We start from the raw sequence: 13,906 nt of genomic DNA on the forward strand, positions 1-13,906 counted from the left end.
CTTACTACGGGAAGCAGCGTGGCTCGGTGGAAAGAGCCCGGGCTTGGGAATCCGAGGTCATGGGTTCGAATCCCAGCTCCGCCAGCTGGCAGCTGTGTGACCGCGGGCAAGTCACTTCACTTCTCTGTGCCTCGGTGACCTCATCTGTCAAATGGGGACTGTGAGCCTCACGCGGGACAACCCGGTTACCCTGTATCTCCCCCGGCGCTTAGAACAGTGCTCTGCACCTAGTGAGCGCTTAACAAACACCAGCATTATTATCATTATTCTCAGAGCACTGTACTAAGCCCGTGAGAATTATAGTTGACGGTGACAATTCCTGACCCAAAGAACCTTGCCATCTCATGATCTCTCTCTCCCCCTCCTTAGGGGCAGGGAACGTGTCTGCCAATTCTGTCGTGTCGTAGGCTCCCAACGGTTTAACACAGCGCTCTGCGCATGGTAAGTGCTCCAACAATGCCATTAGTTGGTTGGCGGGGGGAGCCAGGCATTAAAGTAAATTAGGGAGAGGGAAAAGAGTAGAGAAGAAGAATATGGGGATAAGTGCTTAAGGCCGGGCTGAGGATCAAAGTGCTGAGGGATATGAAGGGGGAGGCGAGCAAGGGGTCAGCGGCGAGATGGACGAGATCGAGGTACAGTGAATAAATTGGTGTTAAAGGAGCAAAATGTACGGGGGTGGGTTGCGGTAGGGGATCGGTGAGGTCAGGTGGAAGTCAGGCAGTTCGTAAACTCGTCGTGCGCAGGGAACGTGCCTGCTTATTTTTATATTATCCCCTCCCAAGCGCTCGGTACAGCCGTCACACAGAAGGCGCTCAGTAAGTACGACTGGCCGACTGACTGATCAGAAGGGAAGGAGGCGATTCGAGTGCCCTAAAGCTGAAGGTAAGGAGTTGGTGTTGGATGTGGAGAGGGATGGGCGACCACGGGAAGTTTCTGAGGAGAGGGGAGAGGGGTGGGTACGACAAAGCAAGCGGAGGATCTGCGTAGTCTCGGTCTTTCCCGCTATTTAAGAATAAAACGGGCGACTCGGCAGCCGAAAGGTCGTAGTCTCGTGCTGTCCGCAGTGACGAGATGAGGCTCCTTCCACGGTGCCGCCCCGTCGCACAATCTTCTGGACCTTACTGAGCGCTTACTATGTGCAGAGCGCTGTCCTAAGTGCTTGGGAGAGTACAGCGAGAGAAGCGGCGTGGCTTGGCGACACTACCCCGGGCCTGGGAGTCAGAGGTCGTGAGTTCTAATCCCCGCTCCGCCACTTGTCAGCTGTGGGGCTTGGGGCAAGTCGCTTCACTTTTCTGGGCCTCGGTTCCCTCATCTGTAAAATGGGGATGAAGACTGGGAGCCCCACGTGGGTCGACCTGATCCCCTTGTATCTAACCCGGCGCTTAGAACAGTGCTTGGCACATAGTAAGCGCTTAACGAATACCGCAGTTATTATTACCATTACACTGAGAGAAGCAGCGTGGCTTAAACGGCAAGAGCCCGGGCTTGGGAGTCAGAGGACATGGGTTCTAATCCAGGCTCCGCCCCTTGTCTGTTGTGTGACCTTGGACAAGCCGTTTCACTTTTCTGTGCCTCAATTACCTCATCTGTAAAATGGAGATGAAGCCTGTGAGCCCCACATGGGACGACTCAATTACCTTGTATCTACCTTAGAGCTTCAGACAGTGCTCGGCACACAGTAAGCGCTTAACAAATACCGACATCATCATCATTGTTATTATTACAGTACAACTAGGAATTAGCAAACACGTCCTCTGCCCATAATGATCTTACGGTCTCTAAGCTTCTCTCCGAGTATTTTCATCCTCGTCTTCATTCACCCCTTTATTCACCCCTCCCTCAGCCCCACAGCACTTACGTTCATATCCGTAATTTATTTATATTAACGTGTGTCTCCCCCTCAAGTCTATCAGCTCACTGTGGGCAGGGAACGTGTCTACGGACTGTTACAGTGTACCTCGGACTCTCCCAAGGGCCTAGTACGGCGCTCAGCACGCGCTGATCAATACGATTGACCGATCGATTGATCGATCGCCTGAAATCAGGTCCTATCACAAGATGTCGAAAGGCCTCCCGCCGGAGGTCGCCAACGTCTCCACGGTGAGGGGATTCCTGCTGCTGGGATCCTCGGAGGGCCGGGAGCCACGGCCGGTCCAGGCCGCGCCGTTCCTCCCGGTCTACCCGGCGGCCCCGACGGGGAACCTCCTCGTCGTCGCCGTCACCGCCCTCGACCGGCGCCTCCGCGCCCCCGTGTACTTCTTCCTCGGGCACCTGTCGGTGGCCGACCTCTGCTACATCTCCGTCACCGTCCCCAAATCCATCCTCGTCTCCCTGACGCAGGGCCACTCCATCTCCTCCCTGGGCTGTGGGACGCAGGTCTGTCTGGTGATCCTCTTCGCCAGCTCTGAGTACTTCGTCCTCACGGCCACGTCCTACGACCGCTACGCCGCCATCCGCCTCCCCCTGCGCTACGAGGTCGTCACGGACCGGGAGGCCTGCGGGAAGACGGCGGCCGCCTCCTGGCTCGGCGGGGGGGCCGATGGGAGTCGCGTTCGTGGCTTCGACCTTCTCCCTGAGCTTCTGTGACACCAAAGTCATCCCTCAGTTCTTCTGCGCCGCCCCGGCCCTGCTGAAGATCTCCTCTTCCGAGGCCCACGTCGCCATCGACGTGAGCGTCGCCGTGGCAGTCTGCTTGGCTTCGCTCTGCTCCGCGCTCATCGTGGTCTCGTAGGCGCGCATCTTCGGGGCCGTGCTGAGGATGCCGGCCGCCGAGGGCCGGGCCGGAGCCTTCTCCACCTGCCTGCCCCGCCTCGCCGTCGTCGCCGTCTTCTTCCGCACGGCCGCCATCGCCCACCTCAAGCCCGTGTCGGACTCCCCCTCGACCCTGGACCCGCCGGTGTCCGTGTTCTACGTCGTGGTGCCCCCGGCCCTCAACCCCCTCATCTACGGCCTGAGGAACCGCGACGTGAAGGCCGCCCTGGGTCTTCTCCTTGGGGAAATCTCTTCCATCTTGAAGAGAAAATGCCCATGCCCCCCGTCAGACTGACCGGAGACCCTGGCAAATGACCCCAGGACGAGTAATGATAATAACGATCATAGCGGCATTTGTTAAGTGTTTACGCTGCGCCAAGCACTCTACTAAATGCTGGGGCCGATAATCAGGCCCCACATGGAGGTCACGATCCAAGTAAGAGGGAGAACAGGGATTGAATCTCCATTTGGCAGATGAGGGGACTGAGGCACAGAGAAGTGAAGTGACTCACCCAATAATAATAATGTTGGCATTTGTTAAGCGCCTACTATATGCAGAGCACTGTTCTAAGCGCTGGGGGAGATACAGGGTCATCAGCTTGTCCCACGTCTTCATCCCCATTTGACAGATGAGGGAACTGAGGCCCAGAGAAGTGAAGTGACTTGCCCACGGTCACCCAGCCGACAAGAGGCAGAGCCGGGATTCGAACCCCTGACCTCTGAATCCCATGCCCCGCGCTCTTTCCACTGAGCCGCGCTGCTTCCGAGGTCACACAGCAGGGAAGTGGCGGAGCCGGGATCGGGACCCAGGTCCTCTGCCTCCCGGGCCCGGGCTCTACCCGCTGGGCCACACTGCTTCCCACTGGTTAGGGATCTTTACACCTTAGCGCGCTTTCTCCCCCATCAGGACCGCAAGCTCGTCGTGGGCAGGGACAGTCTCTGCTAATTCGGTTGCATTGCGTTCTCCCAATTGCTTAGTACAGTGCTCTGCACGTAGTAAGCACTCAATAAATACGACTGCTTGAAGGATTATTCCTCCTACGTGACGCCTGGGAGGGGAAATACATCAAGCCCGTTGTTGGGTGGGGAATGTCTCTATCTGTTGCCAAATTGTACTTTCCAGGCGCTTAGTAGAGTGTTCTGCACACAGTAAGCGCTCAATAAACGCGAGTGAATAAATGAACTAAGCGTGGTAGGGAGGAGACCCTCGTTTCCACAGACCAAAGCGGTCAGTCAGGTCGGACCCTTTTTCTTTTAATGGTATTTGTTAGGCGCTTACTACGTGCCAGGCACTGTACTAAGCGCCGAGGTGGAGACCAGCAGATCGGGTTGGACACGGTCCTTGTCGGCGTGGGGCTCCCAGTCTCCACCCCCATTTTACAGGTGAGGGAACTGAGGCCCAGAGAAGTGAAGTGACTTGCCCACGGTCACCCAGCAGACGAGTGACGGAGTCAGGATTAGAACCCGAGTCCTTCCGACTCCCAGGCCCGCGCTGGACACTTCTCCCGTTGGCCAGCTTCAGGCTTATGCCACCCGAGTGACCCGGAATTGCGCTGGAATTGATTTTGCCTCAGGAACGATTCTATCCCAAATGACCCAGGATTGTGTATTCAATCGGTCGATCAGTGGAAAATAGTGAGCACTTACTGTGTGCAGAGCACTGTGCTACTCCCTTGGGAGAGTCCAATACAACAGAGTTTCCTGCCCATCATCAGCTAGAGGGGAGCCAGACATCTATGTAAATATAAATATAAATCAATGATTTTTAGTGAGCACTAACCGTGTGCAGCACGCCGTACTTTCCACCGTCTAGACCGTAAACCCGTTATGGGCGATCGATCAATCAGTGGCATTTATCGAGCGCTTACTACGTGCAGGGCACTGTTCTGAGCGCTCGGCAGAGCACAGAACAAGAGAACAAGCGCAAACGTTCCCTACCCATAATGAGTTTGCAATCTAGGCAGGGAGGGCAGGGAGCATATCAACTGATCATGTTGTATTGTACATCAATCGATCAATAAATAGATAAAAACTACAGTTAAAATATCTATATCGAATCAGAGAAGCTCCACTGCAGTGAGTGACGAGAACGAGACTGTAAGGTTCTTGAGCGCGGGGAATGTGACTCCCAACTCGATCGTATTATACTCTCCCAAGCTTTTACCGCAGTGCTCCGCACGCAGTAAGCCCTCGATAAATACACTGATAAATAAATAAAAACATTCATTGACTGAATACACAAGAGAAGCGGTGTGGTCCCGTGGATAGAGCACGGGCCCGGGAGTCAGACGGGCGTGATTCTAATCCCAGCTCGGCCACTTTGTCCGCCGTGTGACCCCGGGAAAGTCCCTTTGCTTCTCTGGGTCTCAGTTCCCACATCCGTAAAATGGACATGAAGACTGTGAGCCCCACGGGGGACGGGGACTGGGTCCAACCCGATTAGCATGGATCTACTCAGTACAGCGTCTGGCATGTAGTAAACGCTTTGATTGCTCCGTCATTCTTCCCTCCTGACCCCACCTGGCGATGGGGTCGCCGATCCATTTATCAATCGTCGGTATTTAACCCTGCCCCTTCCCATCTCTCCTGACCTTCCTCGTCCCCCGGACTTCGAGCTTCCTCCCTCTCGCCCCTCTCGCCCCACTCCCCCGCTTTCAAAATTATTCCTCCTTTCCCTACGACCCCTGGAGCTAAATCCACAAAGCATCCTAGCACCGCAAAGCCGAAACCGGGCGTAACTGAGGAATTACTCGTGGTCGGGGCTGTCCGCGGGGGTGGGTTCAATCCGCCAAATCCTCAATCGTATTTTACTGAGTAGTTATTGTGTGCAGGGGGGTCTAACGGTCGGGGAGAGTACGGTGAAACAGAGTCGGTAGACACATTCCCCGTCCACTAAATCAATCGCCGGTATTTACTGAGCACTTACCGTACGCAGAACACTCTACAGAGCGGTCACGACCCGGTAGATTTGAAGAGGGAAGGCGTTCCAGGGCCGACGCGGGCCGTGGGAAAATACGACCGAGTCGATCAATCAGTGGTATTTATCGAAAACTTAACGTGTGCCTCGCCTGTGTTTTTGGGAGGTTTTTAGTGGTATTTGTCCAGCGCTTCCTAGGAGCCAGGTACCGTACTGAGCGTTTGGAAGAGTAGTCAGCCAGTCAGTCATATTTACTGAGCGCTTACCGTGTGCAGAACACTGTACTGAGCACTTGGGAGAGTACTCAGTCAGCCAGTCATATTTACTGAGCGCTTTCTGTGTGCAGAACACTAAGCACTTGGGAGAGAGCAACATCACAATAAACAGACACATCCCCTGCCCACAGCGAGCTTACAGTCTAGAGGGGGAGACAGACATTAATAGAAAGGAATAAATTAATTGCCGATGTGGACGTAAGATATGGACAGAAGTGCTGCGGGGTGGGGGTGAGTATCAAAATATTTAGGGCATAAAGGCTCAAGTGCATAGGTGACACAGTAGCGAAAATCTAGGGTGGGGAGATGAGAGGTTTGTTCCGCGAGACTATAATACTGTGTTCTGGGTACAGTCTGCACACCGTAAGCGCTCGGTAATCGGTTCACCATATTTATTCCATATTTATTGAGCGCTTACTGCGTGCACAGGACGGTATTAAGTGTTCGGGGGAGTACGATAGAGCAGAGTCGGGAGAAGAAATATGATAGTAATAATAATTTTGGTACCTGTTAAGCACTTACTATCCGCCAGGCACCGTTCTGAAAGTTGGGAATAGATACAATGATAAGAATAATGGAAATATATACAGTTGAGCGGACGAGTACAGTGCTGAGGGGATTATAGATACATACATGTCATTAATAAAATAAATACAATTATAGAAATGTACATAGATATGTGGGGTCGGGGGGGGGGGGTCGGGGAGAGCAGAGGGAGGGATTAGGGGCGATGGAGAGGGGAGGGGGAGCCGAGGAAAAGGGGGGCTCAGTCTGGGAAGGCCTCCTGGAGGAGGTGAGCTCTCAGTAGGGCTCGGAAGGGAGGAAGTGGGCTAGTTTGGCAGATTTGAGGAGGGAGGGGGTTCCAAGCCAGAGGTGGGACTTGGGCCTGGGGGCTCCCGCCTGATTACCTTGCATCCACCCCAAAGCTTCGAACATTCCCTGGCACGCCTTAAGCACTTAACAAATACCATGAAGAGATGGAGTTTCGATGAAAGGAAATTATAGAGACTTACTCCGAGGGGTGTCAGCAGGATCCCAGGAAGCTACTAAGGCGCCCCTGTCCCCTCTCCTCACTCCCTTTGAAAATGCTCATTAAATGTTAAGGGAAAATCAGTCCCATCCCTTTCGGAGACAGGGTTTTAGTCTCTGAACAGCAGAGAGCAGCCTTGTTGAGGTCGTCTCGGAAACGGGTGATTTTCTAAACCTCTCGGGAGACGCACGGAGCTCTGAAGAAAGAGAGTTTTCTTCCCGTGGGTGAAAAGGACGCAGTCAACCGTCCCCACGGGCTTGCCCGGCTGAATGATAATCGGGGTGTTTGTTTAGCGCTTGCTATGGGCCGAGCTCCGTACGAAGCCCCGGGGTCGATACAAGGTAACGGGGTGGGGGACAGTCCCTGGCCCACGTGGGGCTCCAGGTCAGAATCCCCATTGTGCCGATGAGAAAACTGAGACACAGAAAAGTGAAGTGACTTGCCCAAAGCCCCACGGTGGACGAGTAAAAGAGCTGGGATCAGAAAGCGGGTCCTTCTGCAGAGATGAGTTGAGGAGGATGTCAAGGCTTGTGAGACAGGGAGGATAGTGATATCGTCTATGGCGATGGGAAAGCCCCGGGGAGGACAGGGTATGGATGGAAAGCGTCATTCGTTCATTCAATCGCATTTATTGAGCGCTTACTGTGTGCAGAGCACTGTACTAAGTGCTTGGAAAGTGCAAGAAAGGGAGACCATCCCTGCCCAAAACAGGCTCACAGTCTAAAAGGGGGGAGACAGACATCAAAACAAGTAAACAGGCATCAATAATAATAATAGTAATGTAAATAAATAGAATTATACAGATGTACACATCAAAACAAGTAAACAGGCAAGTTGAGGGCGACGGAATGGACAACCGACCGATGAGGAGAGACGGAGCAATAAATACCCTCAGAAAATAAGACAAGGCCAAATACACACAATAGAAAAACAGATAAAACTGGAATCTGACCGGGACACTGAGGATAGAGGGGCGGAGGAGGAAGATCAGAAACGATGCCTGTCCTCCGTGGGGCTCATATTCTCAGAGGGCAGGAGAACGGGCACCTCATCTCCATTTTCCAGAGGAGGACGTGTGCCGGAGAGGTTAAGGGACTTGTCCGAGGTCACACACACAGCAGGCCAGAGGCAGAGGCAAGGGTAGAATGTGGTCTTCTGACTTCCAGTCCAACACTTGTTCCCCGCTGCCATGACGCCTCCCGAGTGAAACACAAAGGGACGATATTTTTCTTTTTCAGAACAGTTTCCCCCTAAGGAATTTCCTCAGAGCGGCCTTTATGTCGCGGTTCCTCAGGCTGTAGATGAGGGGGTTGAGGGCCGGGGGCACCACGGTGTAGAACGCGGACACCGGCAGGTCCGGCGCCGTGGGGCCGTCGGAGGTCGGCTTTAGGTGGGAGAAAAACCCAGTGGACAAAAATATGGTTATCACAGCGAGATGGGGCAGGCAGGTGGAGAAGGCTCTGGTTCTGTTCTGCGCGGAGGGGATCCTCAGCACGGTGGAGAAGATGTGGAAATAGGAAACCCCCATGAACAGGAAGCAGCCGAAATCCAACGTGACGCTGACGCCTATCAGGACCAACTCCGGCACCACGGAGGGAGAGCAGGACAGGGTTAATAACTGGGGGATGTCGCAGAAGAAGTGGCGGATCACGTTGGAGGCACAAAAAGGCGAGAGGAAGATGTTGACGGCGTGCACGAGACCGGAGAGAACCCCGCCGAGCCAGGAGGCGGCGGCCATCTTCCCGCAGGCCCCTCGGTCCATGATGACCTCGTAGCGCAGCGGGAGACAGATGGCCACGTAGCGGTCGTAGGACATGGCCGTGAGCAGGGCGATCTCCAGCGAAGCGAAACAGGCGAAGAAATAGAGTTGGGCGGCACAGCCCAGGAAGGAGATGGATCTACGGTCGGTCAGGGCGTTGTGGACGGACTGGGGGACGGTGACGGAGACGAGGCAGAGGTCGAGGACGGACAGGTGCCCGAGGAAGAAGTACATGGGGGCGCGGAGGCGCCGGTCGAGGACGGTGACGGCGACGACGAGGAGGTTCCCCGTCAGGGCCGCCAGGTAGACCAGGAGGAACAGCGCGGCCTGGACCAGCCGCACCTCCCGGACCTCCGAGAATCCCAGCAGCAGGAATTCCCTCACCGTGGAGATGTTGGCCGCGTCCGGCGGGAGGCCTTTAGGCATCTTGTGATAGGACCTGATTTCGGACAATCAATCAGTCGATCGATCAATTATATTTATTGAGCGCTTACTTGGGAGAGTACAATCTGAACAACGTAACAGAATTGATAGACACATTCCCTTCCCAGAAGGAGCTTCAGGCCAAAAGGGGACTGAATCGATTAATCAATCAGGCGTATTTATCGAGTCCTTACTTCATGCAGAACACTGTACTGAGCGTTTGGGAGAGTACAATTCAACAAGCTGATAGACACAATCAAATCAATCATTGAGTGGTATTGACTGAGCGCTTACTACTGAGCACTTGAGAGAGTACAATACAATCAGTGGTATTTAGTGAATACTCACCATTCATTCAGTCATATTTATTGAGCGCTTACTGGGTGCAGAGCGCTGTATTGAGAACTTGGAAAGTACGATTCGGCAACGGAAAGAGACAATCCCTACCCGACAGCGGGCACCCTGCGTAGAGCACTGTACTAAGCACTCGGGAAAGTACAATGTAGCAGATTTTCCTGCCGATAAGGAGCTTACAGTCCGGGGGGGGAGACAGAATTTACCAGTCTATTCAGGACACCTTCCCATCGCCGGGGAACGAACCCAGATTCCGAAACTCAAACTCGGTTCGGAACCCATTCATTCAATTCATTCAATAGTATTTATTGAGCGCTTACTTTGTGCAGAGCACTGTGCTAAGCGCTTGGGACGAACAGGTCGGCAACAGATAGAGACGGTCCCTGCCGTCCGACGGGCTTACGGTCTAATCGGGGGAGACGGACAGACGAGAACGATGGCGATAGATAGAGTCGAGGGGAAGAACATCTCGTAAAAACCGATGGCGACTAAATAGAATCGAGGCGATGTACAATTCATTAACAAAATAAATAGGGTAACGGAAATATATACAGTCGAGCGGACGAGTACGGTGCCGTGGGGAGGGGAAGGGAGAGGTGGAGGAGCAGAGGGAAAGGGGGAAAAAAGGGTTTAGCTGCGGAGAGGTGAAGGGGGTTGGTAGAGGGAGTAGAGGGAGAAGGGAGCTCAGTCTGGGAAGGCCTCTCGGAGAAGGTGAGTTTTAAGTAGGGTTTTTAAGAGGGGAAGAGAATCAGTTTGGCGGAGGTGAGGAAGGAGGGCGTTCCGGGACCGCGGGAGGACGCGGCCCGGGGGTCGACGGCGGGACGGGCGAGACCGAGGGACGGCGAGGAGGCGGGCGGCGGAGGAGCGGAGCGTGAGGGGTGGGCGGTAGAAAGAGAGAAGGGAGGAGAGGTAGGAAGTGGCGAGGTGACGGAGAGCCTCGAAGCCTAGAGTGAGGAGTTTTTGTTTGGAGCGGAGGTCGATGGGCAACCACTGGAGTCGTTTAAGAAGGGGAGAGACACGCCCGGATCGTTTCTGCGGGAAGATGAGCCGGGCGGCGGAGTGAAGAATAGACCGGAGCGGGGCGAGAGAGGCGGAAGGGAGGTCGGAGAGAAGGCCGACACAGTAGTCTAGCCGGGATATAACTAGAGCCCGTAACGGTAAGGTAGCCATCTGGGTGGAGAGGAAAGGGCGGATCTTGGCGATATTGTAGAGGTGAGACCGGCAGGTCTCGGTAACGGCTAGGATGTGTGGGGTGAACGAGAGAGACGAGTCAAGGACGACACCGAGATCGCGGGCCCGAGGGACGGGAAGGACGGTCGTGCCATCCACGGTGATAGAGAAGTCTGGGAGAGGACCGGGTTCGGGAGGGAAGATGAGGAGCTCAGTCTCGCTCGTGTCGAGTTTTAGGTGGCGGGCCGACATCCAGGCGGAGACGTCCCGGAGGCGGGAGGAGATGCGAGCCCGAAGGGAGGGGGAGAGGACGGGGGCGGAGATGTAGATCTGCGTGTCGTCTGCGTAGAGATGGTAGTCAAAGCCGTGAGAGCGGATGAGTTCACCGAGGGAGTGAGTGTAAATGGAGAACGGAAGAGGGCCGAGAACCGACCCTTGAGGAACTCCGACGGTTAAAGGATGGGAGGGGGAAGAGGCGCCGGCGAAGGAGACCGAGAATGACCGGCCAGAGAGGTGAGAGGAGAACCGGGAGAGGACGGAGTCCGTGAAGCCGAGGTGAGATAAGGTATGGAGGAGGAGGGGATGGTCGACGGTGTCAAAGGCAGCAGAGAGGTCGAGGAGGATGAGAATGGAGTAGGAGCCATTGGATCTGGCAAGAAGGAGGTCACGGGTGACCTTAGAGAGAGCAGTCTCGGTAGAGCGGAGGGGACGGAAGCCAGATCGGAGGGGGTCTAGGAGAGAATGGGAGTTAAGGAATTCTAAGCATCGATCGTAGACGACTCGTTCTAGGATTTTGGAAAGGAAGGGTAGTAGGGAGATAGGGCGATAACTGGAGGGGCAAGTGGGGTCGAGAGCGGGTTTTTTTTAGGATGGGGGAGACGTGGGCATGTTTGAAGGCAGCGGGGAAGGAGCCATCGGAGATTGAGTGGTTAAAAATAGAAGTTAAGGAAGGTAGGAGGGCAGCCATTTCCACGGCTGCCCCCGTCTGATTCCCCGCCGACCCCCAACTCAAAAGAACACACAGACCCTCTTACTGACTCCTTGGTCTTCAGGAAACTGCTCCTTTACCGTTCGGGTGCCCGGAAGCATCAGTCGATCGGGGATATTTATCGAGCGCCTACCGTAGGCAGAGAGCACTGTGCTGAGCACTTGGTAGAGGACAATGCAATGGAGTTGAAAACCTGCCCAGTCCTTAACCGCTTCTGGGAACGGAAAGTCAGTTTGCTTGGCCGGAAGGGAGAGGCTGGTGAGCCTGGATTCGTCTCCGGACCGCCGGGGTGGACGGTGAGGGGATATCTGCTCCGGGCGCTGAGTTTTATCCTTCCCCAAGGTCACGGGCAGGAGTCCCGCCCATAGCCCGGGAAGTCGGAGTCTCAGATGCCGTATGGCATCACGGCTTGGCCGTGTGGAGGAACACGAGGGAACGGCCCCCGAGAGATTGGGGTAATTACCTACCAGCCCATCTAATTGCCACTGATGCCCCCCAAGGAGGCGGGATTGGGAGACCGAAGAGAAATGTTCTTCTCCTCTCTCGGACTTTGATTCACAGAGATGTCCCTGATCTTCTCCTCTCTTGGACCCTGATTCCCAGATCTTTTTCTGATTTTCTCTTCTCTCAGATCCCGATTCCCAGACCTTTTCCCGATTTTCTCTTCTCAGATCCCGAGTCCCAGATCTTTAACTGATCTTTTCCTTTCTCAGATCCTGATTCTCAGAACTTTTCCTGATTTCTCTTCTCTCAGATCCCGATTCCCAGACCTTTTCCTGATTTTCTCTTCTCTCAGATTCCGAGTCCCAGATCTTTACCTGATCTTTTCCTCTCTCAGATCCTGATTCCCAGAACTTTTCCTGATTTTCTCTTTTCTAAAATCCTGATTCCCGGACCTTTTCCTGATTTTCTCTTCTCTCAGATCCCGAGTCCCAGATCTTTACCTGATCTTTTCCTCTCTCAGATCCTGATTCCCAGACCTTTTCCTGATTTTCTCTTCTCTCAGATCCTGATTCCCAGACCTTTCCTGATTTTCTCTTCTCTCAGATCCTGATTCCCAGACCTTTTCCTGATTTTCTCTTCTCTCAGATCCCGAGTCCCAGATCTTTACCTGATCTTTTCCTCTCTCAGATCCTGATTCCCAGACCTTTTCCTGATTTTCTCTTCTCTCAGATCCCGAGTCCCAGATCTTTACCTGATCTTTTCCTGTCTCAGACCCTGATTCTTGGACCCATCCCTCATCTTTGACTGTCTCGGACCCTGATTCACTGGCCAGTGCTCGATCTTCTCCTCTCTCGGACCCTGTCTCTTCTGGAAGGTCACGTCTCCTCCGAGAGGCCTTCCCTGTTTAATCCTTATGTACATAAGGCTTCCCACAGCACTCATGTGCATATCTGTAATTCATTTATTTATATTAATGTCCCTCTCCCCCTCTAGACTGTAAGCTCACCGAGGGCAGGGAACGTGTCTACCAATTTTGTTGTATTGTTCTACTGGACTCTACCAAGGACTTAGTACAGTGCTCTGCACACAGTAAGTGCTCAATAAATACGATTGACTGATCGATCCCTGCCCACAATGAATTTACAGTCTGGCTGGGGGGGGGGAGGATAGACATTAATATAAATAAAGAAATTACAGACATGTACATAAGCTCTGTGAGACTGACGGTGGGATGAATAAGCAGCCTGGTTTAGTGGAAAGAGCCCGGGCTTGGGAGTCAGAAGGTCATGGGTTCTAATCCCGGCCCCGCCACTTCTCGGCTCTGTGACTTTGGGCAAGTCACTTAACCTCTCTGCCCCTCAGTTACCTCATCTGTAAAATGAGGAGTAAGACTGTGAGCCCCATGTGGGACAACCTGATTATGTTGTATCTTAGAGCGGTGCTTGGCACATAGTAAGCGCTTAACATATACCATCATCACAGAGGGTACAAATCCAAGCGGAAGGGGGATGCAGAAGGGAGTGGGAAATGAGGAAACGAGGGCTTAGTCAGGGAGGATTTCTAAGAGGAGATGGGCCTTCAATAAGACAGAGAGGGGGTAGGTCAGATGGGAACGGGGAGGGAGTTGCTGGCAAGCGAGAGGGTTTGGTTCATTCACTCATTCATTCATTCAATCAGTCGTATTTATTGAGGACCTACTGCGTGCCAAGCACTGAACTGAGCGCTTCGGAGAGTACAGTATAACAGTATAACATTTCCTGACCGCAACAAGCTCACGGTCTCGAGGGGGAGACAG

At 53.8% G+C, this 13,906-nt stretch overlaps 2 protein-coding genes across 2 annotated transcripts; one reads left to right on the forward strand and one right to left on the reverse strand.

Moving 5' to 3' along the window:
- The first annotated feature begins 2,058 nt into the window (after nucleotides 1-2,058).
- On the forward strand, nucleotides 2,059-3,046 carry LOC100084949 (olfactory receptor 14J1-like). The gene is made up of 2 exons (XM_007658571.2): nucleotides 2,059-2,550; nucleotides 2,732-3,046. The coding sequence occupies exons 1-2, from the start codon at nucleotides 2,059-2,061 to the stop codon at nucleotides 3,044-3,046; spliced, it is 807 nt and encodes a 268-aa protein (XP_007656761.1).
- Nucleotides 3,047-8,207: 5,161 nt separating this feature from the next.
- On the reverse strand, nucleotides 8,208-9,158 carry LOC114807615 (olfactory receptor 14A16-like). Its single transcript, XM_029053819.1, has one exon. It carries the CDS (start codon nucleotides 9,156-9,158, stop codon nucleotides 8,208-8,210), a length of 951 nt encoding a protein of 316 aa, XP_028909652.1.
- Nucleotides 9,159-13,906: the final 4,748 nt, after the last annotated feature.

This window comes from Ornithorhynchus anatinus, chromosome X3 (assembly GCF_004115215.2).
Source record: "Ornithorhynchus anatinus isolate Pmale09 chromosome X3, mOrnAna1.pri.v4, whole genome shotgun sequence".
In the NCBI taxonomy this organism is placed as follows: domain Eukaryota; kingdom Metazoa; phylum Chordata; class Mammalia; order Monotremata; family Ornithorhynchidae; genus Ornithorhynchus; species Ornithorhynchus anatinus.

Excerpts from the sequence above, each read along its gene's own strand:
- LOC114807615 (XM_029053819.1), bottom strand. The coding sequence starts at position 9,158 with ATGCCTAAAGGCCTCCCGCCGGACGCGGCCAACATCTCCACGGTGAGG.
- LOC100084949 (XM_007658571.2), top strand. The coding sequence starts at position 2,059 with ATGTCGAAAGGCCTCCCGCCGGAGGTCGCCAACGTCTCCACGGTGAGG. Across the intron at positions 2,551-2,731 it reads GGGGGGCCGATGGGAGTCGC|GCGCGCATCTTCGGGGCCGT; the intron begins GTTCGTGGCTTC and ends GTGGTCTCGTAG.